Source organism: Zootoca vivipara, chromosome 4, assembly GCF_965207765.1.
Source record: "Zootoca vivipara chromosome 4, rZooViv2.hap1.1, whole genome shotgun sequence".
Classification (NCBI taxonomy): Eukaryota; Metazoa; Chordata; class Lepidosauria; order Squamata; family Lacertidae; genus Zootoca; species Zootoca vivipara.
The window spans coordinates 45256497-45282544 of NC_142587.1; the positions used below are offsets into that span (position 1 = coordinate 45256497).

The following is a 26048-nucleotide window of genomic DNA, read 5'->3' on the forward strand; positions in this document are numbered from 1 at the left end:
ATAAGGTTGCCAAAGTATTGGAGCCTCAGCTTCAGGATCTGTCCTTCCAGTGAGCACTCAGGGCTGATTTCCTTCAGAATGGATAGGTTTGATCTTCTTGCAGTCCATGGGACTCTCAAGAGTCTCCTCCAGCACCATAATTCAAAAACATCAATTTAATATTAAAATAGACTGCAAATAATGTCATGTGTACAAACACCTACATCAAACACCTACAGCGGGACTGCACTGGAGCTGGAGTAAATAGCAATGTGTGTACACAGGTTTGTACTTGATAAAAACCAAACTGGGACATACAGTATGTGCAAACAAAAAAACACACAAAAAAAACACCTAACAGCAAAGTTTAATTCTGCTTTTCATAGTTTCTGCTGCAATATTATGGGGAATTTTGACAAGATCTCACTTGCTGCTCCGGTGCTGGAACTGAAGAGACACATTTAATGGACCAGAAAAGGGAAGGTGTTGAAACATCTATATTTATTTCAAAAACAAAAGCTAGATGTTAAAGCAATCTAGCTTGCACTCCTATAGACCCTTTGAAGTTAACAAACATAACTTCAAGAGTAAAACTTGGTTGAGTTCCACCCATAATGTTTTCCTGGTACGTGACAAACAATAAATGTTTTTGTGTGCTTAAGGATACATTGTTGACCATTTATTTCTTATTAATTTACTGGGGGGGGCACAATCATTAACTGTCCACTAATCAACACAAGCGGGCTATTTTTCTCACAACAAATAAGGTAGGAGGAAACCTTCAAATCTGGTAGAGGTTTTTTGCACAGCCTCCTTGCTTTCCCGAGGTCTGGTGTCTCTGCACCATGGGGCAGTAGAGCAAAAAGCTGCAACACACCCATAGCAAGAAAAATTTGGGTGAGGATGCCTCAAGTGGGTGGTGAATACTTGTAGCTACGGACGTTCCCGCGGGCTTAACATTTAAAGGCGGCCCGAAAAAAATCAAATATGCTGTATGTTCCCTTGCCAGGTCACGCCGCTTGCGGAGCTAAACCACGGGTGCAGACATTTCGGCGCCAAGAGTTAGTAGCATATGGAAGCCAGGCATTTCTTCCGCATGCCCGCTGCTTTCTCCACGAAAGGCCTGCCTCTCTTGGTTGAGAAGGATTGCTCCGGCTAAGTGGCTGAGACGCATAGAGCAGCCTTTCGCCTCCAGCGAATTGTCTGTGCACCCACAGGGGAAAGAAGCAACACCGGATTAGAGGGCCATTGTCGTAGGAGGGGCGTGGGTCTCCCCGCCCTCGCGCGCCGCTCTCCTTTTTTCCCAGCTTCCCTAACGTCGCGGGGGTGTTGTTAGGCGGGCGTTGCGCCTGCGCCAGATGCGCCTTTCTGAACTGGGAGCGTTGCCTCGGCAGGAAGGGCTCCGAGGCTGCCGGAGGGAAGAAGGTGCGGCGCGTCAAGGAGGGAGGCTGCGGCGCGCTCCTGCCGCGGAGAGGTTCGTGGCTCCTGGGCCGCTTCCCGGTGCCTGGCAGTGGGAGGAAGGGCGCTGGCGACTGCGGGGGGGGGACGACTTAGCCCGGGCGGCGCCCTCGGGGTTCACCCTAAACTGAGGGAGTTGTTTGGCTCTGGGAACGGCTTTGGGAAGGTGGCGACGGGAGATGAGCTGGGCAGAGAAGTCCCGGAGCCTGGCTCTTTTTCCCTGGGTTGGGGCCGCGGGGATGATGTTGCTGGCGATAACAAAGCGGGGTTTCCTTTGGGCAGCTCTCGGGCGCCCTTTCTCCTGTATCCGGTGATCCTCGCTGTTGGAAAGGGGAGCTCTCCTTCCTGACTGCCGCAGGAGTTGCTTGGTAGGTGGCTGGCAGGGTGTCAGCCAGCCAGATGTTGATCTGGCCGCAGGGAGTTTGGTTTGTTGTGGGCTGATGTTTTGTGCCCGGCAGGACTTATTTCAGAGGGTCGCAGCCCGAGTTTTGGAGAGACGCCATTGTCGGATTCGGTTTTTTTGTTTTCGGAAGCGGAGATGATGGGAAGTTTTAGGAGCAAGTGATCTAATCCCTTTAAGACAAAAGTATTTCTGAGATTTACGTCCCGAGAAGGGAGCTGGCCCAAGTATTCCCAAAGAGCGTTTTACAAGAATCGGAATGGGGAGAGAATGGCCTGTCCTCGTTTTCCGATCACAGGCAGCTGCCTGCTTCCCTCCCTGTGAAATGGCTTCTCTGCACGAGGTAACCTTATGTCCCCCACCACCTCCCTGCCTTTCACAGCATCAAGCACTCGCTTTCCAGTTTCACCCGTTTTTAATTTATCAGGAAATTGCTCCACTATCTTTGTTTTTCTGCAGTGAGCCTTGACCTCCTACAGCCCTTTCTGTGTCATAGGCATCTTTGACCTGCCATGCGGTTTTTACAAAAAGAAGGTATTGTACTTCAAAGTATGCTGCAGAAAGCTTGTGCGCTGCCAAGTGACTGTGTTCGGTTACTTGGTGTCTAATACCGGTATATCTCTGCTTGCGCTAGCAGTGCAGAACCAAATGTGTTTTTTAAAGTTTCTTGTCTGAGACTTCGAATTTTACTGGCTGTGTTGGAAGTGTGCGTTTGGTGATGGCACAGATATCACATGTTTTGATTTGGCTATCTGAGGGCCCAAGTACAAACCTGTGCATTAAATATGAAAGGTAAAAAGGTAAAGGGACCCCTGACCATTAGGTCCAGTCGTGACCGACTCTGGGGTTGCGGACCAGAGCGGCACACGGAAACGCCGTTTACCTTCCCGCTGTAGCTATTTATCTACTTGCACTTTGACATGCTTTTGAACTGCTAGGTTGGCAGGAGCAACTGGAACTCACCCCGTTGCGGGGATTGAAACTGCCGACCTTCTGATCAGCAAGCCCTGGGCTCAGTGGTTTAACCCACAGCGCCACTTGCGTCCCCAAAAATTGAATGGTACATGCATGTATTTAGTCTCCTTCTGTTCTGAAGTACATATTAGTAGGCTGACCCTACTTATGCCTATATTTTAGCATGAAATGGGGTTTAAAATGCATAGATAACACACGTTAATATCCTCAGCTGTTTAGATGCTAGCACACAAATATTTGAGGACCCACATGGTGTAGTGGTTAGTGTGTTGGCCTAAGATCTGGGAAATCAGGGTTCAAATCATCCATTGGACTTGAAGTTCACTGGGTGACCTGTGAGCCAGTCACTGCCTTTTAGCTTAACATACCTCTCACAGTTTGCTGTAAAATACAATTGGAAAGGGGGAGAACTCATTGTGCAGGGTATTCTACCCTATGCACATGGAGGAGGGCCTCTGGTGATGATCTTGGTAAGATATAAAATAAAGAATGCAATTGTGTTCAACAATTGCTGTCTGTCAAATGCATCAGCAATCAATATCCTGGGGTTGGCTTCCATAGACCGTGGTTGTTGAACACAAAGCCCAGTGGATGGCTTTTAAGCAGGAAACTTCTGCTTCCTGACTATGGCTTTAACATTTCGCTTAGTAAGCTATTTTTGCAGTTTGCATTGTTGACCAGAATGACTTTTGTTGGCTGAGGCGTATTAGAATTTTGCAGGTTGTTTTTAAGTGTTTCAGCAGTTTGATTTTTACTGGGATGAGTTTAGAAAGCATAGACACTTATGAAATAGCACACATATGTAAATTTGGGAAACAGTGAATGAAAGTTCTAAGGGTCATGACTAATTTTAAAAATGGCATGAAGAGTCCCTAATAGAAACAGACCGGGAAAATCAATGGAATGTCAATACAGACTAAAATAATAAGTCTCAAGGAAGTACTAGGTGCCTTCCTGTAATTCATGGATCTCAAGGTTCCAGTGGCACTAATGTGTAAAGTTTAAAAGGAACTAAATAATACAGAAAAACTGAAGATGACAATTAAAGTATCTACAAAGTGGGTCAAATCAATGGACCATCCTGGCAAAGACCAGATAATATTCTTGGACCTAAGAGAAGTGAACAAGTAAACATTTTCAAATGCCTGCCGTAGAAGAAATCATTAGTAAATTAGCAGGAGCAGCAATATTTGTAGTCCTGTGAGCCCGTACTTGACAGTTTCAACAAAAGTTCAAAGCAATTTCTTCAGCTCCAGATGTAGCAAAGGATGACCCATCAGGCATGTGAAGGCCTTGATAGTGTTGCATGTTATATAGATGATGATGATGATGATTCTGGTGTGGGGAAAGACACAGGAAACAGGAAATGTGACTTATATGAGTCAGACTCATTGGTCCATCTAGCCCAGTATGAGCTAGGTACACCGACTGCCAGCAGCTTTCCAGGATTTCAGGCATGTCTCTCCCAGGAGACAAATGGAGATGCTGCAGATTGACCCTGAGACCTTCTGCATGAAAAGCAGATGCTGTACCACTGAACTACAGCCTCCCCAGACAAAAATGTAAGAGTGACATGTCACAGGGCGGTGTAGGTATAGTTGCAGCTCATCAGACATAATTACGTCTCAATTGTGGGCACTGCACACATTAGGAATTTCTCACAACAGCGGAGTACAAATGATTGCATACACTTTCCTGCTTTAAAGCAATGCTGTTTTTCCATGATGTAAAGTGACCCGAGGCACAGAAGCTTCCTAGCCCTGCACTGCTTGAAACTTTCTAGCTCCAGATTTCCAATGATAGAATAATAGCTGTGTATTTTACAGTACAATCCTGTACACATATACTCTGAAATAAGATCAGTTGAGGTCAGCAGTGCTTACTCTCAGTAAGTACTAAGTAGGTAAAGGATTGCAACTTTTGTAGTCCAAGAGTTCTGGCCGTTTTACCTATCTGACTGGGTGTGTTGTTTACAGGAGATGGGCTTGTTATGTGTACATACTGTACAGCCCTATGAAGCAGCAACTTAACGGGGCATCTAGGCTACAGGACATCACAAGAACCCCCAAAGTGCATTAGGTTTACATAGTAATGCATATGATTGTGTGCAGATATGTGTCTGGGCACATACAATATAAAATCTGTAACTTAGCAAAATCAGACACCCTCAAGCTCCACTTCCATACATTATGCTGTCATAAGGTATATTCTAAATAACAACATTTCCTAATATAAAATTCAATGCTGACATGGGGGAAAGCCCTACCCCTGCAGTCCAACGGCCATTATCCATAAAAAGTTCCTTGCTTACTTTGGAAGGTACATTACTAAAACGTCATATTGTGCTGGAAGCGTTTTGCTAACCTCTTACTCTTTACATATTTATTTAATAAACAAGTAGCATACAGAGTTCTATTATCAGACCAGCTCTATTGCTGAGGTCAAAAGAAGTTACCTATGACTACGGTATTTCCATCGGACAAATGATCAGTGGGACTCAACAGTATGGCTAATTTTGGATTGGGGCCGTTGTATAATATGTTTTAAAATATCCCAGTGCCTTGGTTCAGATATGAGTGATATCATTTCTAGGACAGTTAGCCCAGACAGGTGAAAGTGAGTATGCAGCACATAGTTAAACTATGGGATTAATTGTTACAGGAGGCAGTGATGGTCACCAACTTGGGTGGCTTTCACTGAGGATTAGAAGTATTCATGGGGGATAAGGTTATCAATGGTTATTAGTCATGAATGATGGCTATGTTCTAGCTCAACAGTCAGAGGCAGTATGCTTCCAAATACCAGTTGCTGGAAATAACAAGCGGCGAGAGTGTTGCTGTGTTCTGGACCTGCTTGCCAGTGTCCCATAAGCATCTGGTTGGATGCTGGACTATGTGGGCCTTTGACCTGATCCTGCAGGGCTCTTAAGTTCTTCGACTTTCACCTGGCACCATAACCTTGTGTGTGGCATGTAACATTGCTATATTGGATTCTATTTTTATTGTTGATGCTGGTTGGTTATTTTTTATTCTGCTTTTTATTTTACACGTATCTACCTTTGCATGAAGAGTAGACTAAAAATATGGCCAAAAAAAGAGAGACTTGAACAATGTCATATGCACATTGCAGTCACTCCCAAGATTAGATTAGCCATATCTCTCCCTCCTCAGCAGTACTTGCAACACCTTTCAGTGTTGACGCCTAAGAGGAATGTCCGTGGGTGTTTGTGGGATTTGCTCTCCCTCCAAACCAGCTGGGAGCAAGCTTTGCAGAACACCCTGCATCCCACAATAATTTCATGCAGTTCTCTAAACACCCACAAGTTGCCTTCATAAAACTCGCATGTCTTGTATACATGCACAATATGACTCTGTTGTGTTGTTTTTTTTAAAAAAGAACCATGTACCTTATCAGATAGGGAAAGTTGTCATTGGCATTTGCTGTATAGTTTGGGGAAAAGGCTGGGTTTTGAATTCTAGGGGGGTGGGATGCATTGTAATTACAATGCAATTACAGTAGTGAAAAGCCCCCAAAGCTGCTTCACACATTTTGTGCAGTGCCTAGGTTGTAGACCAGGGGTCAGCAAACTTTTTCAGCAGGGAGCCAGTCCACTGTCCCTCAGACCTTGTGGGGGGGGGGGCGGACTATATTTTTTTGGGGGGGGGATGAACAAATTCCTATGCCCCACAAATAACCCAGAGGTGCATTTTAAATAAAAGCACATATTCTACTCATGTAAAAACACCAGGCAGGCCCCACAAATAACCCAGAAATGCATTTGAAATCAAAGGACTCATTCTACTCATGTAAGAGCACGCTGATTCCCAGACCGTCCACGGGCCGGATTGAGAAGGCGATTGGGCCGCATCCAGCCCCTGGGCCTTAGGTTGCCTACCCATGTTGTAGACACTCAATAGTAATGATTTACACAAAGAAGCTTGTACACAATGTATGAAAATAAATAAGGCTCTCCTGCCCGTACCACCATTAACTAAAATTTGCTTAGTGTAGTGCAGGGCACCACCTTCTCAGTGGTGGGATCCCAGTTTTAGAATACTGGTGCTGTTGAACTTCTTGTGCCAGTTAAAGATGTGCATTTTTGCTCATGATTTTGCTGGAGTTTAATGTCAGATTGATTGATGTGATTTTTGTTTAATTTGTGATTTATGTAGTTTTATTATGTTGGTGTACAGTACTGAAATTCCTTGCAGTGAATTGTTGCTTCTTTCTATTGGGAGGCGTCCATAGTTTAAAAAGAAGATAGAGAATTTCCATGTTCCAGGTGTGCATTACTTAGGACACTTGCTGCTTTTCAGGCCAAACTCTTAATACTCCTCCAAAAAAGGAAGGTATACTAATAATAATAATAATAATAATAATAATAATAATAATAATAATTTATTATTTATACCCCGCCCCTCTGGGTGGGTTTCCCCAGCCACTCTGGGAGGCTTCCAACAAAATATTAAAATACAATAGTCTGTCAAACATTAAACCTCCGTGAACAGGGATGCCTTCAGATGTCTTCTAAACATCAGATAGTTGTTTATTTGAAATCTGATGGGAGGGCATTCCACAGGGCGGGCGCCACTACCAAGAAGGCCCTCTGCCTGGTTCCCTGTAACTTGGCTTCTCGCAGTGAGGGAACCGCCAGAAGGCCATTGGCGCTGGACTCAGTGTCTGGGCAGAACGATGGTGGTGGAGACGCTCCTTCAGGTATACTGGGCCGAGGCCATTTAGGGCTTTAAAGGTCAGCACCAACATTTTGAATTGTGCTCGGAAACGTACTGGGAGCCAATGTAGGTCTTTCAAAGTATCCTTTTAAGGTATCCTTAAATTCCAATTTAAATGCATTGTTTCAATAAAAAGGGCGGACAGGGTCTTTTTGTTGTTGTCAGATAGTTTTCTAACGCTTTCTAAATGTAGATTCATTTCTACATCTAGCTTTAAATCTGGGGTTGTCATTAGAAATTGCTTTTATTGCTGTTTCAGAAGGCATATGCCTCCTGTACTCCTGATGCTGGAAAAAGCAATACCAGGAGTACAACCCTGTTAATTCTCCTGGACCCCTCAGTGGCTTTTGTTGTCATTTACTACAACATCCTTCTCTGGATAGGCTCTTTGAGTTTACCATATGATGTTCAGGTGGTTCTGCTCCTACCTGCTTGCCTGATTTCTAGAAGAGAGCACTGAGGGACAACTGTTTGGCCTTGAGGCATGTCTGCCACAGGATGCCACAAGCGCCCATTTTGTGTGCCATGCTTTTTAACTTCTGTGTGAAACTGCTGAGTGAGGTCATCTGCAGAGTTGGGTGTTGTCTGTATGCTTGATGATTCTGAACTTTTAAAATGCTGATTTAAGCAAGGCACAGAGTTGTCTAGGATGAGTAAGGAGAATTAAGAGCCAGTAAACAAAATAGGGGTAGTTTATTTGATGGGTAGTTAGTTTGGATGGGATTTAACAATTAATTAAAATGGAGATTTGAACCCTGATCTCCCAGATTTAGTCTAAAACTCTAACCCAGCCTTTCTTAACCTTGGAGTCCCCAGATGTTGTTGGACTACAATTCCCATCATCCCTGACTATTGGGCCTGCTAGCTAGGGATGATGGGAGTTTTGGTCCAACAGCATCTAGAGATCCAAGGTTGAGAGAGGCTGCTCTAACCACTACACCACAGTATTCCACATGCACTCCAGCTGCTGTCTAGCCTGTTTCATTACCCACAGATCCTCTAAATTTATGTATCGGCATTGCAATTCATTACCTTCAAGAACACTATTTATTTACTTCTGTTCAAGATATTTGTTTACACTATAGTGAAGGGCATGCTTAGGTCTTCTCTGGAGAGCAACATGTTAAAGTGCAACCAGGAAAAACTGAGCTGCATTCCTCAACTTTTCTCATGGGCTGCTCCCATATCCACAAATCTCATGCGGGAGAAAGGCATGTGTTTCGCACAATGCTGAGCCATGTTCGTTCTTGCCTTCCTTTGAATAGGAACAGCGCTTTGTGAAACTGGTTTTCATTTAAGCCCAAGTCTGCAGTATTTCCAGTGTACAAACCAGATTACTGTCCTCCAAGCAGCCATGTGAGATGGATAAGACTGGAAGATTGTATTGTCCAAGGGCATTAATTAGTTCAAGATTTATATCTTTAATGCTCCAGAAAGTAAACGCCCACAGTTGCTAATAAGCAAAATTAAAACATTAAGAGAAGCAATTTTTAAAGCCTCTAAAAAGCTGATGAGCTCTATGGCTGAGCAGAAGTTTGAATTTGGATACCCCCCTCCAGACCCAGCACTCCTGTTATCTGCATCCAGCCAATGTGGTTCATGTATTTGAAATCATGACAACGAAAAGGCTTCCCATGTTTTAAAAGGAATGAACGGTCATTACCTACCCTTTGTGTAAAGTTCCCGTGCTTTACGCACCTAGCAGAACTTCTCTACCCGTTCAGTCTTTGTTAATGATAATCACTGTATTAATTATTCTAAATAATGTGTTTTGTACTACTAAACGAGACGCTGGAGTTGAACAACAAAGCTGCTTCTCTTTTCAAACTTTGCTGGCCATCAACTTGACAACATTTAATCATTTTTATATACGTCTTCGAAAAAGAGATGTTCCTCACATTTAACAATGGGTGCCTTCTTTTTTATGTTACAGCTGACCTCTCCAGACAGCAATGCTAAACATGGATGGTGGTAAGTTTGTGTGTATGTTCCAGTTTGTGTTTTCACTTGGAAGAGTGTGTAATGCCCTGCCAGGATCTTTGGTGTCAGTGTATGTGTGTTGAAGCAAAGGGCATTGTTTACTTTCCATGCCTATATCTGCTGTTCTGTCAGCTATTAGATCCTTCCCTTTCTCCACCCCAATAAAGAATCTTCACTGTCTGACAGGAGTCAAGTATTTACTCTAGCACAAAAGGGCTCACGTGAAGTACTTGTAGTGGGGAAATCACAAGAATTCATCCCTGAATTAAACTGCATATCCATTACGGGCACTGAGTAGGCTTCCACAAATCAGATCATACACAGCAGGTTTGGCTTAACCTTAAAAGCTCAGTTAGATACATGGCCATCTGGCACATGCAGGGGACTTGTGGCAGCTGAACGAACCTTGAATCTGGGCACTACAAGTTGCGTATTTAAAAACTTGGGTTTTGACTTGATCTGTAAAAGCCACAAATCATCTATCATCCCTTCTTCTGCTATTATATTCCAGCCTCGGAAGCTGAATTGTTTCTGTGTGGACAATTCAAACATGTGCTAATCTTACGGGGATGAGTTGAGGTTGACACTTAAAATGCATTGAATGTTCTCTGTTCACCTGGCTTGGTACTGTTTGAAATGTCCTTAACTGCTCCAGGCCCTTGTACTTGGGACAGTTAAAAATGATAACCATATAATCACTAGACACATGTGCTTTATTTAGAAATAAGTTTACATATTCTTGCCTTAGAAAAAGAATTATCCTAAACTAAATAAAATAAATTAAACCTAATGTTTCTATTTTAAATTGCTAGTGACATTTGGGTTTTTTTTGCAGTGTTCATCTCAGAGACTAAAGCCAATTCTGTCCTGAAAAGATATCCGCGGGCTAATGGGTTTTTGGAGGAATTAAAGCAAGGAAACATTGAACGCGAATGCTTTGAAGAAATTTGTAACAGAGAAGAGGCAAGAGAAGCTTTTGAAAATGATGAGAAGACGGTAAGTTAGCTATGCAGTTGTAAAGGTATGCTTCCTGAGTTAACTTTCTTTTTAATGATATTGATAGGTTTATATTTCTTTTCGACATAATGAACACGAAACTTTGTTTAATCTCTGAACGAGAAGTTAGTTCAAAACTGCAGCAAATTGAAAGCAAGAAAAAAGAGAACCTGAATTACTAGAAACTCTTGCCTCCATCTCTCTTATCTCATACACTGGAATCATTGAGTGGTGTTCAGCTAAGTTTTACTTGGTTGGATCCATTAAATTCAGTGGGTTTACTCGGAGTAAAAGTTGAATACTGACCATTATTACAGCCTGGCCCACAGTATACTTACATTTGAATCTCACTGAACTCAGGGCTAACTTCTGAATAAGCTGTAAGTTTGTGACATCTCTGTACCCTAGTGTGAGGGACAAGGGATACAGGGAAGTCCCTCCCATCTTAAGTTCCAGCCCATCCCCAAGCGCTGGAGAGAGTAAGGAGAGCTCTGCCTCCAGCGGAGAGTCAGGAAGTGGTGTCCGAGGCTCAGGCAAGGTTGTGGAGCCCATGCCTCAGGTGGGACAGGAAGTTGGGCGCACGGGGGGGAGGCCAATCCCCCCAACTCCCGAATTGCGACGCAAACGTAGGGGGAAGAGGTTGGGTCTGCCAAAGCTTTGGTGCTGGAAGAAAACGCGCCAATCGCCATTCGGAGGTTCTGACACCTCACCTTAAGGATGCATTTTTACTGCTCTGAACACTGTAAATAATCAGCACTGAATAAAAGCCTTAAAAGACCATGCTGGAGTCGTTACTCTAGAGTAGCCATATCAGGCCCTCTGACAGCAACCTCCGAATCTTTTTTTGGCTACTTTGGAGTGCAGCGATGAGCACTCAAGAGGCTGAGCATTGGAGGCTGGAGGCCGAAGCAGCGAAGCAGGAGCTACGGAACCTCACAGCGCAGGCACAGCAGCAATTGCATGCCGCTCAGGAGGAAGCGCGAGGGGCGCAGGAGGAGCTGAACAAGCTGGTGGACCAGGTGAGGACAAAAGAGGAGACTGAGAAACAGCTAAGGGTGATGGTATTGGACCTGCAGAAAAAGTTGGAAGAGGAGAAAGCCGCTAGAGGTGGGGGGGCGCCCCAGCCGCAGCTAGTCCAAGTGAGAAGGGGACAGAGCCTAGTCACCAAGTTTAGCGGCGACCCTAGGGAGTACCTAGGCTTCGAGACAGAAATAAATTATGCGCTGGAATTGCATGCAGCAGAATTCCCAGATGACGCGCACAGAGTCTCCTTTATCATAGAGCATTTGATGGGGGCCGCCCGTGAATGGGTAAGACCGCTCATCGCGCAAAAAAATCCTTGCATGAAGAACGCAAAATTATTTCTAGAAGCTTTAAAAATAATGTACGCTAGTGACAGTGAAATGGAGGCCACTAAAGAGGAGCTACACAACTTAACACAAGGAAAATCGACAGTTAGGGACTACTGGGCGAGATTCACCATGCTGGTGCACAAACTGGGGTGGGATCTGCAAAGTGAACCAGTGAAATCAGCCTTCTACCTGGGTTTGCACGCAGACGTTAAGGATGAGCTGGCAAGAGGTCCTAAACCGCGAACTATGGATGAGTTAAGCAAAGCGGCGCTAGCGGTGGGGGTGAGACAGGAATCCAGATGGAATGACAAACAAGCGACGCGCGCAGCAAAACCTTGGTTCCCACGCTCCCAGGACAGACCACATCACCAAACCCCACCCCAGGGCCCGCCCCCAGACCTGCCCAGACCAAGCCCAGAGCCGGAACCGATGGAGATCGGGGGAGCGCGCGCGGGGGCTTTTCAAACCCCGGCGGCGCCAAGACGCAAGGAGGGAAGAGGTGGGAATTGCTTTCTCTGCAACTCCCCCCGGCATCGCGTCAGAGACTGCCCTCATCGCAGAGAGTGGCAAGGAAAGGCGGGAACGGTTGTACCTTCCCCCACTGAAGCGGCACCACAGCAGGGAAACGAGACAGCCTGGCTGCAGGAGACAAGGGGCAGCAGCCAGGCACAGTCAGCAGACAACAGCCCCAGCCCGCCCACCCGCACAGAGAGGAGCAGAGCCAGCCCACCCCTCCCAGAGCAGGAGTGGTTCTAGAAGTCACGCTAACGCTCCCCAATGGCTATCCCGTGACGGTCCTCGCCTTAATTGACAGTGGTGCCTCAGCCAACTTCTTCTCGAGAAACTTTGCAGAAGAGCACCAGATCCAGCTTCTGCAGCTGGATTTTCCCCTGCACGTAGCCACCATTGACGGCAGAGAGTTGCTGGGAGGGGCCATCACTCATCAAACCCCCCCCCATGAGAATGACGGTGGGAAGGCACTCAGAGACACTGGCTTTCAACGTCGCAACCATCTCAGACCCCCCCATCGTTTTGGGAATGAGCTGGCTGGCGCGCCACGACCCCTCCATAAGTTGGCACCAGAGATGCATCACGTTTGGGTCGGACTTTTGTCTGGAACATTGCATGCAGCACCAACCAGGGGAGGGGCCTCCAATAGCCACGGTGGCCACCATGCATGTCAAAGGGGGTGAGGCGATACCCAAGCAGTACTGGGACCTACAGGAGGTCTTCAGCGAAGCGGAGTCCGACCACCTACCCCCACACAGGTCTTTCGACTGCCAGATCAACCTGGTGCCAGGGGCAACGATACCCCCAGCCAAGCTGTACGCCATGTCAGATCAGGAACTGGAGGATTTGCGTGCGTTCATCGACAAGAACCTCAAACGGGGGTTCATCAGAGAAAGCAAGGCAGCAGGGGGCAGCCCGGTCTTCTGGGTGGACAAGAAAGACACGCAACAGCGCCGTCTTGTGGTGGATTTCAGACGGCTCAATTCAGTGACAGAGCCAGTGGCTTTCCCCATGCCCAGAGTGGACGATCTCCTGACAGTGGCACGCAGGGGCAAGATTTTCACCAAGCTAGACCTGAGGGGGGTGTACAACTTGATCAGGATCCGGGAAGGAGATGAGTGGAAAACCACGATGTTCACGCCTCTGGGCTCTTTTGAATATCTGGTGATGCCCTTCGGGTTGCAAGGGGGCTCAGCATGCTTCCAGGCCTTCATGCACCACGTCCTGGGGTCCCTTCTCTTCAAGAACTGCTTGGTCTTCCTGGATGACATCCTTATCTATTCCGCTGACCCAGTGCAACATGTGAAGGATGTCAGGGAGGTGTTGCAACGCCTGAAGGAGAACCACCTGTATGTGAAGCTGGAGAAGTGCAAGTTTCACACCAGGGAAGTGGACTTCCTGGGCTACAAACTGTCAGACAAGGGACTGGCGATGGACAAGGACAAGGTGCAGGCCATCCTGGACTGGCACAGCCCCAGGACGCGCAAAGATGCCCAACGCCTCCTAGGATTCGCCAATTTCTACAGGAAATTCATCAAGAACTTCTCGCGGGTTACGGCTCCCATCACGGACTGCCTGAGAGGCAAGCAGAAGTTCAGAGGCGCAAGCAGCGTTCGAAAGCCTCAAGAGGGTGTTCGCGTCCGACCAGAACCTGTTCCACGTGGTGCAGGATGCGCCCCTACGCGTGGAGACAGACGCTTCAGACCGGGCGTTGGGAGCGATCCTGTTGCAACTGGACGCCAACAGAGAGTGGAGACCTTGTGCCTTCTTCTCCAGGAAGCTGACACAGCCTGAACGCAACTACACGGTGTTTGATAGGGAACTTCTGGCGATCCACGCTGCTTTCCAGCACTGGCGACACTTCCTGGTGGGCGCCAAGCACCCCATCCAGGTGTGCACAGACCACAAGAACCTGGAGTTCTGGAGAACGGCCAGGGTGCTCAACCAGCGACAGATACGGTGGGCAGAGTTCCTCTCGAACTTCAACTTCTCCATCCACTACATCCCGGGGGAGCAGAATGTCAGGGCGGATGCCCTCTCCCGCAAACCAGAGTACATGGAGCAGGAGTTGCCACCAGCGCCCAGGCACATTTTCCCCCCATCAGCATGGTCCTGCGGAGCAGCAGTGGTGAGCGAGGCAGAACTCACAGCACTGACGGCAGCAGATGAGTTTGCCTCCCGCATCTTCAGAGAGCTGCGAGGGGGGAGGGAGCAGGCTACAGACTTTGAGGAAAGGAGGGGTTTGCTTTTTTACAGGGGAGCCCTGTACCTGCCCACCAAACAGCTGAGAGGTAAGGTCCTCAAGCAGATGCACGACAACCCAACGGCGGGTCATTTCGGAAGGGACAAAACCACTCACCTAGTCATGAGACACTTCTGGTGGCCAGGGGTGCGGGAAGATGTTCGGGACTATGTAAGGGGCTGTGACACCTGCCAGCGAGCAAAGGTGGTCAGAGCGCCACCAGCAGGTTTGCTGGAGCCATTAGCCACACCGCACAGGCCGTGGGAAGTAGTGTCCATGGACTTCATCACAGACCTGCCGTCGTCCAGGGGCAAGACCGCAGTGTTGGTGGTGGTGGTGGACCTCATGTCCAAAATGTGCCACTTTATACCGTGTGCCAGGGCGGTCTCGGCAGAAGAGACGGCCAAACTGTTTGTTGACCACGTATTCAGACTGCATGGATTGCCTTTAAGAGTTATTTCGGATCGTGGCCGCCAATTTGTTTCCAGGTTCTGGCGGCGGCTAATGAACCTCCTGCAGGTGGAGGTCAGTTTGTCTACGGCTCGGCACCCGCAGACCAATGGACAGGCGGAGCGGGTCAATGCCATTCTGCAGCAGTACCTGAGATGTTACGTCAGCCAGAGGCAAACGGACTGGGTGGATCGCCTGCCACTGGCAGAATTTGCCTACAACAATGCGGTGCACGTCTCCACAGGGGTGTCGCCCTTTAAGGCCAACTACGGGCGCGACCTCAGATCTTTCCCGGAGAGGGAAGGGGAGGAGGAGGAAGAGGGCCCACAGGCAGAGGAGTGGGCAGAGGACCTGGAGACGGTGCACCAGCAGCTCAGAGAACACTTGGAGAGGGCCAAGGAAGCGTACAAGAAGGGGGCAGATCGCCACCGGCGACCGGGAGAGGTCATCAGGGTGGGGGACAAGGTTTGGTTATCCTCGGAAGGTCTTCCCACCAGGGGGCGATGCAAGAAGTTAGCACCCAGGAGGCTGGGCCCCTTCACGGTCACGCAACAGGTCAACCCGGTAGCCTTCAGACTAGCACTGCCTGAGGACATGAGAGTGCACCCAGTGTTTCATAGATCGCTGCTGTCGCCGTACAGAGAAAGTACCAGGTTCAGGGACAGCGATCAGCCTCCAGAGGGAGGGGGGGAGACGGGAGACGCCCGACAGCTCAATGAGGCAACTGAGATTTTAGACTCAAGGAGAGGGGTGAGAGGGCTGGAGTACCTGATAGCATGGGAGGACACTCCGCCGTCCCACAATGAGTGGATACCGGCCACGGAAGTACCTGAGGAATTTTTAGTGGAAGAGTTCCACGCCCTGTTCCCCCACAGGCCCAAGCCCTGGCACATGGAAAGGGAGGGGGAGGGGGAGGGGCGGGAGGAAGGGATCGCAGGCAGCAGCTCTCCATGGAGATGGGAAGCGGAATTTGAGGATACGGAAGAAGAGGTGTGGGTTTCACCGAGGTCGACTACGTCAGAGGCAGGAGAGGACTGGCAGAACATTTTTACTCCCACCAGCTCTGACGCCACTGACTTCTTGGGATTCCCGTCTTCTCAGGGGGAAGGAGAAAGATCGCAGGATTGGGGGGAAATTTTTACACCCACAGGCTCGGATGCCACAGACTTCTTGGGGTTTCACTCGTCCCCAGCAAGCAGAGAGCCCCTGGGGAGGGGGGGAGAGGAGCCTGGGAGGGGGGTGGATGTGAGGGACAAGGGATACAGGGAAGTCCCTCCCATCTTAAGTTCCAGCCCATCCCCAAGCGCTGGAGAGAGTAAGGAGAGCTCTGCCTCCAGCGGAGAGTCAGGAAGTGGTGTCCGAGGCTCAGGCAAGGTTGTGGAGCCCATGCCTCAGGTGGGACAGGAAGTTGGGCGCACGGGGGGGAGGCCAATCCCCCCAACTCCCGAATTGCGACGCAAACGTAGGGGGAAGAGGTTGGGTCTGCCAAAGCTTTGGTGCTGGAAGAAAACGCGCCAATCGCCATTCGGAGGTTCTGACACCTCACCTTAAGGATGCATTTTTACTGCTCTGAACACTGTAAATAATCAGCACTGAATAAAAGCCTTAAAAGACCATGCTGGAGTCGTTACTCTAGAGTAGCCATATCAGGCCCTCTGACACCTAGTTTCGCAGATAATTTCACTCACTGTTGGATTCATATTCAGGCAATAGAAAGTGGAGCCATTTGAGCTGTAAATTGAAATTTGAATGTTACAAGTGGCTGTCCAAGCTGAGAGGGGAAACTGCTATACTGTGCCAAACTGCCCAGCATTCATAAACATTTAGTGGTGGCTGGTGTTCATTGGGCCAGGTAGGGTAGAAACTCAAGAGGCCAACAGTAGGTAGAATCAGACCCCGTGACGGAGCCAATTGATTATGGTTTTGTCCCCATCCATCCTGCTGAATTCTACCAGAGAAACAAACCAAGGAGGGGGAAACTGACAGCCAATGTCCCGCCTACCCACCGCACCCTGTTTCTTAGATTGGTTGTTAGTAAGAAGGCAGGTGAGACAGGCTGTTTGAGGCAGACTGGGGCTGGTAGGGGAGTGCCCCATTTGCTGTCATGGACCAGCCTCCACAGAACATTTTGTCTCTGAAGGAGAGGGCTACCAATGGCTACTAGTTACAATGTCTATGCTCTATCTCAGGCACCCCCAAACTTCAGCCCTCCAGATGTTTTGGACTACAATTCCCATCATCCCTGACCAGTGGTCCTGTTAGCTAGGGATCATGGGAGTTGTAGGCCAAAACATCTGGAGGGCCGCAGTTTGGGGATGCCTGATCTATCTCCACAATTGGAGGCAGCAGTGGGAAACCATGGGAGGAGATGGTGCTCTTGTGTTCATGTTCTGCTCCCTGATTTCCCATAGGCCTCTTGTTGGCCACTGGGAGAACAGAATGCTGGGCTAGATATTGTCCTTGTGCTATGCCACAAAGTAATGTAATGGGAGAGATGTTTTGCTGTTTTATCTCATTAATATGATAAACAGTGTCTTTTTTCTACCTCTTCTCCCTGCAGTTAAGAAAGGAAAATAATTACTCATAAATGTGTGCACAAGTGTTAAAAGAGCTTCTAATGGAATTGAAATAAACATTGGTTGATACAAGGTCATATACTGGAAACGTGCCAGAATGCTTGTTTGCCTACTCCTGAAGCAGTATTTTTGTGCAGACAGCCATAAAACCTCTCTTTCTCCATTTAGCTTTAAATCAGAAATGGGGGAGTGACCTCTCAGAAAACCTATTTTCTTCTGTCGTATTTTCAGATGGAGTTCTGGAAGGACTACACAAAGAAGCTCAATGGAGAAATTGATGGAGGACATAACTGGTATCCATTTTACCTTGTGGTTCCATTAATCATTGGCTTTTTCGTTATTCTCCTTATCGTATTTATCACATGGAGGTGCCTGTTCAGAAAGAAAATGCGTAGACGTTCCATGTATGCCCATAGCAGAACCAGAGAAGTCGCAGGTGACAGAACTGTTGCAGATGGAAGCAGTCCACTTCCTCAGCCACTCAGCATTCTTCATTCCCCCCAGGAAGAAATGTTTGAAGGCAACGGACACTCTCCAGGATATCTGAGCTACACAGATGGACGTTCAGACTCAATATCAATCAGGCTGTCAAATTACGACCCACCGCCATCGTATGAGGAAGTGGCTGGTGCAAATGGCCCGAGAAGAAAGGAAACGGAAAATCACTTGGATCCACCGCCTCAATACGAAGACATTGTGAATAGCATTTCAGTGACTCCTATTACCACTAAATGAGCAGCGAGAATTCTGGGCCCGGTCTTTTAAAGGGGATGAGGAATGAAGCCTGATACTTTTTTAGCACTTTATTGCAGCTTAATTATACATTTCGAAGATTTGTAATGCTAACACCACTTCCTCTTCCCCTGTCCCAGATTAGTATTGTTCCACATATTCCCCCAGCCCTGGAAACAATGCAGTTTTGATACAGTTGTGCATACTTCCAGAGGTGCAATTTCTGTCTTTCTGTATTGCTGGAGGTGATCTTGCAGCAGACCTAAAGGGCTCCCTAACCACACACACACACACACACACACACACACACACAGGAATCTAAAACCAAAAAAGGCCAATAATTTTTGTCCTTTTGCTTTTTGTGCATTATAAGCCACACCTAACAGAAACCAGTTAAGCCAGCTGGCATGAATGGTAATAGCTGCCTCTACCAAAGAGAGCACATTGCCCTGGGTAAGGTTGAAACATTTTGACGAATAACACTTCGTATAGTTGTGAAAAATGTGGTAAGCTACTGATTAATTGTAGGTTCCAGCAAAAAAAATTTTACTCCTGAGGTGGAGCATAGTACTAAAAATATTTTTCCCCGATTATGTAAACTAGAAACACATACTGATAGTAATTAATTTTGTTCCTGTCTTCAGTGCAGCTATAACAACCTATCTTCCAGAGTAAAGGTTAAGAGTACAGGGGAAGGGAGCTTTTTTCTGTGATTGACATAAGACGTGATAAGCCCTATACAGAAGCTCTCTCTTTCCTGCTTTCTGTGGGAAATGTGTCTGCTTGAGAGCCCATTGCACTAATTATCCCATGACCAGTGGGAGTATACCTTATCAGTATTTGGTTGCAGTTCAATGAATTGTTCCACGTTTGTATTCATTTCATATTTTACACACTATGAAATGGCCTATTGTTTTTTTTTTTAGTTACAAAACTCAATTCTGACCAGTCTGTGCTTTTTCACTTCAAAGAGATGCTGTTAAGATCTGACTGTTCTCTTGTTTATGCATGCTGGCTTTTAAAAGCAGATAAGAGGTGGTGCTTAAATCACCAGAAATCTATAGGTGATTTTATTCCAAAAGCAGTGCTGAGAAAGTGCTGCTTCTCTTCGCCCTAGGGTTTTAATAGCAGCTCTTATTTCTCAATGGGGGGGGGTAGGAAAATGAGTGAGAAATGTGAAGGTGGGGGCTTGCCTGTACATATTTATCTCTTAAAACCGATTGTTTTGAGCCGTTCATGGCGAACTACAACAGTGCATGAAGGTAAGAAGAGGGTGATTTCTCCCCCGTAACCTGGTGAGGTGTTTCATATTACAAGTTCCATCATCACTGACAATTGACCAGGCTGGCTGGGGCTGGTGGGAGTTGCGGTCGAAAACATCTGATGGGCAGCAGATTTTGGAGTGCTGCCCTAAAGCATTTCAGTCTGGCTAACCAGACAAGAGTGAATGTGGCAACCTTTCTCATACTTGGCCCCCCGTTTTCCTAAGCTGAAATTGAAGGCATTCTATAGTGTCAATTATCATAGATTTGCCCAGAAAGTAATCTCTTCTGAAGGCAGGTACCTCTACTGCATTTCTGCATTATGGGTGTTATGTGGATCATTCAGCCACTGTTATTAAATAAATATTACACAGAGTCCCAAGAGCAGTGTGTTTTACACAAGAGCAGCAGAATGATCAAAACCACACCTCCAGTGCAGAACCGCGGGCAAATTACTTGCCTCTCACACAGGGTCGTTGGCAAGAAGACATGCCCACTGTCTCAAAGGAACACTTTTAACAACTTATTTCTCTCAGCACACTTGCGATTCTCTCACAGTCACAGTAGTTTGTGCTAACACACATTTTGGGAATGACTGGTTGATGTATTCTTCAAGTTAAAACAGTATAGGCACACTTTAAAATTTGGATTTAGCATATCATATGAATGGACGAAAGCTTAAAATGTTGAACCTGTTAGAAAATAGAATCGTGGGTTTTTTCCCCTCCTACACAACTCTCTTCAGCTTCCACGTTGGCGGCAGGTGTTCTATTGACAATGGGGTGGATCCAAGCATAGTTGTGCTTGAAGCAGAGCCAGTGGAATCAATGGGACTTAGCCGTGGCTGAAGTTCCACTGGCTTCAGTGAGTCTTAAGTCTAGATCCAACTCGCAAGGTGCGTATGGTCTTAAACTTGAGGTCACTGATCATTGTGGTTATGCCAAGTGTACTAAGTAGAATAAAAATGGGGTGATTAGCTGTAGGCCCATGTGCACATTCTCCCCACACCCAATTTTCTTTCCTGGCTAATATATCTCCTTTCTTTCTTCCCTGTGTGTTCCCATTTTGTGTTTGCACCCATTTCCCCAGTTTTTGGACTGTGGATTCTGAGCCACAGTGGCAATGTGAGTACAGAATCAAGAAGCGGCCCTTTGTGTATTTTTCAGAAGTGTTGTTCCAGAGCAAGAAGGGTTCCGTGTCTCCCTTTTTGGGTTCCAGCAGGGTGCATTGCTTTTTGGTAGCAGTAACCACCATGGTGGGGGGATAATTTTACCTTCCAGGTATGAAAATATCTCCAGTCCTGCCTTTTTCTGCTGGAAAACTATCCTATATCTCTGTTAACAAGGCATTTATTAGTATAATCTTGGTCAGATGAGACACACACACACACACACACCAGTTACCCCAAAAAGCTTGTGAAATCATAGCAAGCAGTTAAACTTGTAGTGCAGCAAAGTCAGCTTTGTGAACTGGGTGGCAAATGGAACATGCTTGTATTCTCCAGCAAGACATTTATCTTTGCTTCCTTTGACTTTAAATTAGTGCATTGTGATGGGGAAATCTCCAGTGGCTACTGCTAAAGGGCTTGTTTTAATATCTGCTAAAGATAAATTCAATGAGACTGCACAGCCTTCAAGGCCAGACTGTTTCCTTCTATGCAGCTTTACAGATGGAAGTTCCTAATAATATTCCTCTAGATGCTTCTGTTTTTACTTTACCTCAAAACACCTTGATGCACAGCCAGAGTGAATCATTCCTGTGATAAAGTGCCTCATATCTGACTTACAGAAATCACTTGGGATGGGGCAGAGAAAAATCTATTGTTAAGATCAGTTCTGTTGTTGGCCTCTTCTGTTGCTGCTGATCAAAGAACGCTCGCATGATACACACCAAGAGAAGCTCCCCAGTTTCTATTGAATCTCAGATTTTCCTCATCTCATGTATAAATTTAGTCCTGTGTTGCAGGTGGTTCCAATTATATAACCCATAAAAATGAGGCTTCCTATTAGCTTGATTTTTGTGCATTGCTGTTCCTGAATTGATCACGTATTAATCCAACTAACATGATTTATACAGAATGTTTATTTTTTCAAAAAATGGTTAACTATTTTTAAACGGTTGTTGCCTTGCAGTAGATAATATAAAACATAACCTCGCCTATAAAAGTTTTGGATGTGTGTATTTTACGTTAATAATAGGCAATGTGATATATTTTGCACCTGGTGTATAACAATGCCATTATCTTGTGAAGTTCTTAATACTTCTATGTTATAAAAGAAGTAACAATGCAGAAGCCATGTGTTGTCCATAACAGTTATCCTGACTCTGGTGACAACTTGTTCAGTGCATGTAAATAACTCCAATTTTATTGCAGTATTAAATGTTTTTTAATATGGTTTACATTTAAATTAATGCTATTTTAAAAACATTTTGGGGTGGGATCCTGGTATGCAATAAAGCTATTTTTAAATTCTTGGTGCCTTGGTATTTTACTCAGAGCAGAATGGTTCTGTCACAGCCTTGCTTTTTTATTGTCTGGAACAAAAGGTTATGAACAAGTTTTGATATATTGGCACTGTAAGACTAATAAAAGTCCAAAAGATTATCCAAGCTTGCTGCAGTATGTAATGTTAAGTTACTTTGTTTTTAAGTGTTGTTCAAAATGAAATACCACTGCTAATTCTTCCCTGGAGTATACATTCATCTAGGCCTAACTTGAGAATTCCACAGGACCATCAATGAGTCATTGCCAAGACCAGAGTAATAGGATAACATTACTTGTTATCACCTTCCCGGAGGCCAAAGAGCTTATTTGAAGGAAATGGATGTACGTAGTGGAAAATAACTGTCAGTGAATTCCAAATTACTTCAGGACCTTGAGCCAGTCATAATTAGTCCATTTTCATTGAATTGGTTATCAGTTTCAGTTGTGTACATCTTGTAAGGCCGGAATAAAATGTAAAGCAAATTTTGAATATATTTCTTAGCGTTGGAGGACAAGAAATGTTTTGACGAAGCATAGGGCACATTGACTTTACAATTATTCCTGCCCCTTCCTTAAGGGAGTTTGGATTAGGTGGTTTTCTCATGCTCTCTTCCTGCCCTGGCCTATCTAGCAGGGATTTCAGTGCCAATCTTCAGGTTTCACACCAGATGCAATATCACATTGTAGTTCCCCAGCATCCTTATACACAATTATTTTAAAGGAATGGGATCATCACACACACTGCCCTATATATAGAACCTATCCCCCTGCTCCAAGTTGCTTCCATAAAGGTGAGTGTTGAATGTGTGTGCTAATATGCTTGACTGTGGAATGATGTGGAAACAATTGCTTTCTGTGGGTTGTCTTGAACTCTCGTGTTTACAGCTTTCAAGACTCAGGAAATGTAATCTGTGGGCAATGTAATTGGTCAACACTCCCACTGAAATCTCACTGGTGGTCTTTGGAGTTGTGGATTGCATCTGTACTCCAAGGAGATTTAAAACAACAAAATGCATGTTTGGTATATTTGAGTTTAAAATGCACCATCTCCTTTTTAAGTATTTCATTGTTTCCCTCAAATAGGAAGGCTTAAGTTCACTTTACAGTTGACCAACTTTTTAAATGTTCTGTTGCTATGAAAGCTCATACCACAATCAGCCTACTTGGTCTTGCCTCTAAAATAAGCACCCTAAAACTGAAAAATACAGTCTCACAGGATACGCTTGAAGACAGTTGATTCCAGATTACACTAAAGCAAAGTATAGGGATCAGCCATTCACTACTTTCCAATTGTTAATGTCATACCCTACTAGGTACAAAATATTCTAGCACAACCTCTGTTATATTTACTATGAATGTCCTATGTTTTCCTTAATCTAAAATCAATCTCTTGTTCTCTATAGATTGAACAGGAAAACAACAGCTAGTAGCTTGCTCTTCATTGGGGCCCCTCCCATTTCTGTTATTGTGAAAGAAAAATGCACACAGTGGCAAACCGCACCTTTTCATGTAGTATGTAGTTTCACCCACCAATGCAGTGGTACCTCAGTTTATGAACACAATTGGTTCCGGGAGTCTGTTCATAAACTGAAGCAAACTTTCCCATGGAAAGTGGATTAATCCGTTCCAGACGGGTCCGCAGAGTACTCAACCTGAAGCGTACTTAACCGGAAGCATGGGTGTAATTGGTTCCGGAAGTCTGTTCATAAACTGAAGCGTTCATAAAATGAAGCGAACTTTCCCATTGAAAGTAATGGAAAGTGAATTAATCCGTTCCAGGTGGGTCTGCGGCGTTCGTAAACCGAGGTTCCACTGTAATAAATTGGCCCAAGAGGATTTACAGTGATGAAGTTTCCCCATCTAGGGCAGCCAGCATCTGAGGGTTGGGCTGTGGTGCAAAGTACACTGCCTTTTCCCACCTCCAGTGCTTATGGAGCTGCCTGTTTTGGGGCTGGGAGCTTCTAGAGAAAGTCTTCTCTCCTTGAGCATTCCTTTTCCTACCAGGAAAGCTGTAAGCAACCCTGCCTGACTTGGACCCAGCATAAGGCTCCTCGGTCCCAGGCAATGCAGTGGTAATCCACTACATACAATGCTTCTAGTGCTATCATAAATACCCTGAGAAGGCACATGTGGTGCATGAGAAAGTATATTTTATAAGTGAGCTTGTTACTGATAGCAATATAGACTTTCCATCCATTTCTGCTGAAACAGCATGTTTCATCTATTCGTAAACATTTAGCACTGACAATGTGCAGAAGCTGGAATGAATATAAAAGTATTGCAAATAGCATAGATTCACCCAACTAATGAGATCCTGGTTTAGAGAACTAATCTTATTTTGTTTATTTAAAAGTAACATGTTTGCTGCAGGACCCAATTATTCTCCACTCATTCAAATTACAAACCCGTTTGTGATTGGTGTGGAAGAGAGCAACTGGCCATTTGGAGAGTCACCAATATGTCCTTGTCTGAAATAACTATCATTAGCTGAATCTTTGAGCTACAGAAACCCAGCTCAAAGACTTGCGTTTCTGAAGAGTGCCTGTAAAACTAACAGTTGAGTTTCAGCTTCAGCTACAATCTCTTGAAATTACTGTCATTGCATGCCATACAGAGGGAGCTGATTTGCAAAAGGGAGAACTAGCTTCAGGCTGAAGATGGAAATGCTGTGAAAACAAGGTTGACTTTTAAAGCTTTTGTCATTGTATTAGCTTAATTCCTTAATGTTTTTTCTTGTCAGTTTGTTTCTTTTTCTGCTAAACACAGAGAACATTTGTCCTGCATGTGTCCTCAGTCCATCTGAGGCGGTGTATTTTAATAGAGGCTGGATGGGATGCTGAAGGTGTCACCTTTTTTTGTTCACTTAGAAAATATGTTCTAGATGATGTACACAAATTAAAAAGCAAGGCAGTCCCTGTACACAGGTTTGCTGGCTGAAAGGCATGATATAAAAGGGAAGATGAAGCCGCTGTCCCACCTCTTCCTTTTCTGTAACTAGGTTGGAGGGCTGCTAATAGATGACAATTCAGGGAGACAGAAGGAACCAACCTAGGCCCCATGTGGACTTAACTTTTAAAGCAGCAATGTACCATGTTAAACCGCAGGAGCACCAGCTTGGCCCCACAACTCTGGGTGCCATGCAGCGTGCATGACCCTGGCATCAAAATTTGTGGGTGCCTGGGCCCTTCATGGGAAATTGGTAGGTGCTCAGGGCCCCAGGGAATTGGCACCTATGTTAAACAGTCATGGCTTCCCCCAGTGAATCCTGGGAACTCAGAGTTGTTAGGAGACGCTTCAGAAGAAGGATTGGTTGATAAATTAGTCTGTGAGGGGAATAGGGACCTCCTAGCTCTGTGAGGGGAATAGGGACCTCCTAACAACACTCAGTCCCTTTACACTTCCCAGAATTCTTTGGGAGAAGCTGTGATTCCTTAAATAGGTATGGTACTGCTTTACCTATTAAGTGTCACAGTTGTCATCCTATTCATTCAGTTGTCACCCTATTAAGTGTCACAGTTGTCATCCTATTCATTCTTGGAAAGGAGCATCGATTCAATCAAGACATCTTATCACAGAAAATTATACAGTGGTACATCAGTTTAAGAATAGTCCTGTTTAAGAACGATTTGGTTTACGAACTCTGCAAAACTGGAAATAGTGTCCCAGTTTGAGAACATTACCTCAGTCTAAGAATGGAATCCGAATGGTGGAAGGGCACGGCCATCGGAAGGCCTCATTAAGGGAAGCGTGCCACAGTTTAAGAATGGTTTCGGTTTAAGAACGGACTTCAGGAATGGATTAAGTTTGTAAACCGAGGTACCACTGTACTTTATAGCAAAATGCATAGGTTGGATCTTGTTACCTCCTATTCAGGGATTTGGAATTTTATTTATTTTAATCCATAAATTGCCTCCTCAG

The 26048-nt window shown here is 45.7% G+C and overlaps 1 protein-coding gene across 3 annotated transcripts; it reads left to right on the forward strand.

Moving 5' to 3' along the window:
- Positions 1-1169: 1169 nt before the first annotated feature.
- PRRG1 (proline rich and Gla domain 1) lies at positions 1170-22250 on the forward strand. 3 transcript variants are annotated; one of them, XM_088667797.1, is made up of 5 exons: positions 1324-1453; positions 2297-2371; positions 9479-9516; positions 10361-10521; positions 17883-22250. In XM_088667797.1, exons 3-5 carry the CDS (start codon positions 9498-9500, stop codon positions 18384-18386), a joined length of 684 nt encoding a protein of 227 aa, XP_088523923.1. In that variant the 5' UTR covers positions 1324-1453; positions 2297-2371; positions 9479-9497; the 3' UTR covers positions 18387-22250. The 3 variants fall into 3 exon arrangements, with proteins under 3 accessions (XP_034970580.3, XP_088523923.1, XP_088523924.1); XM_088667798.1 differs by lacking the exon at positions 1324-1453 and adding an exon at positions 1896-2180; XM_035114689.3 differs by lacking the exon at positions 2297-2371 and having other exon boundaries at positions 1170-1453.
- The last annotated feature ends 3798 nt before the right edge of the window (positions 22251-26048 follow it).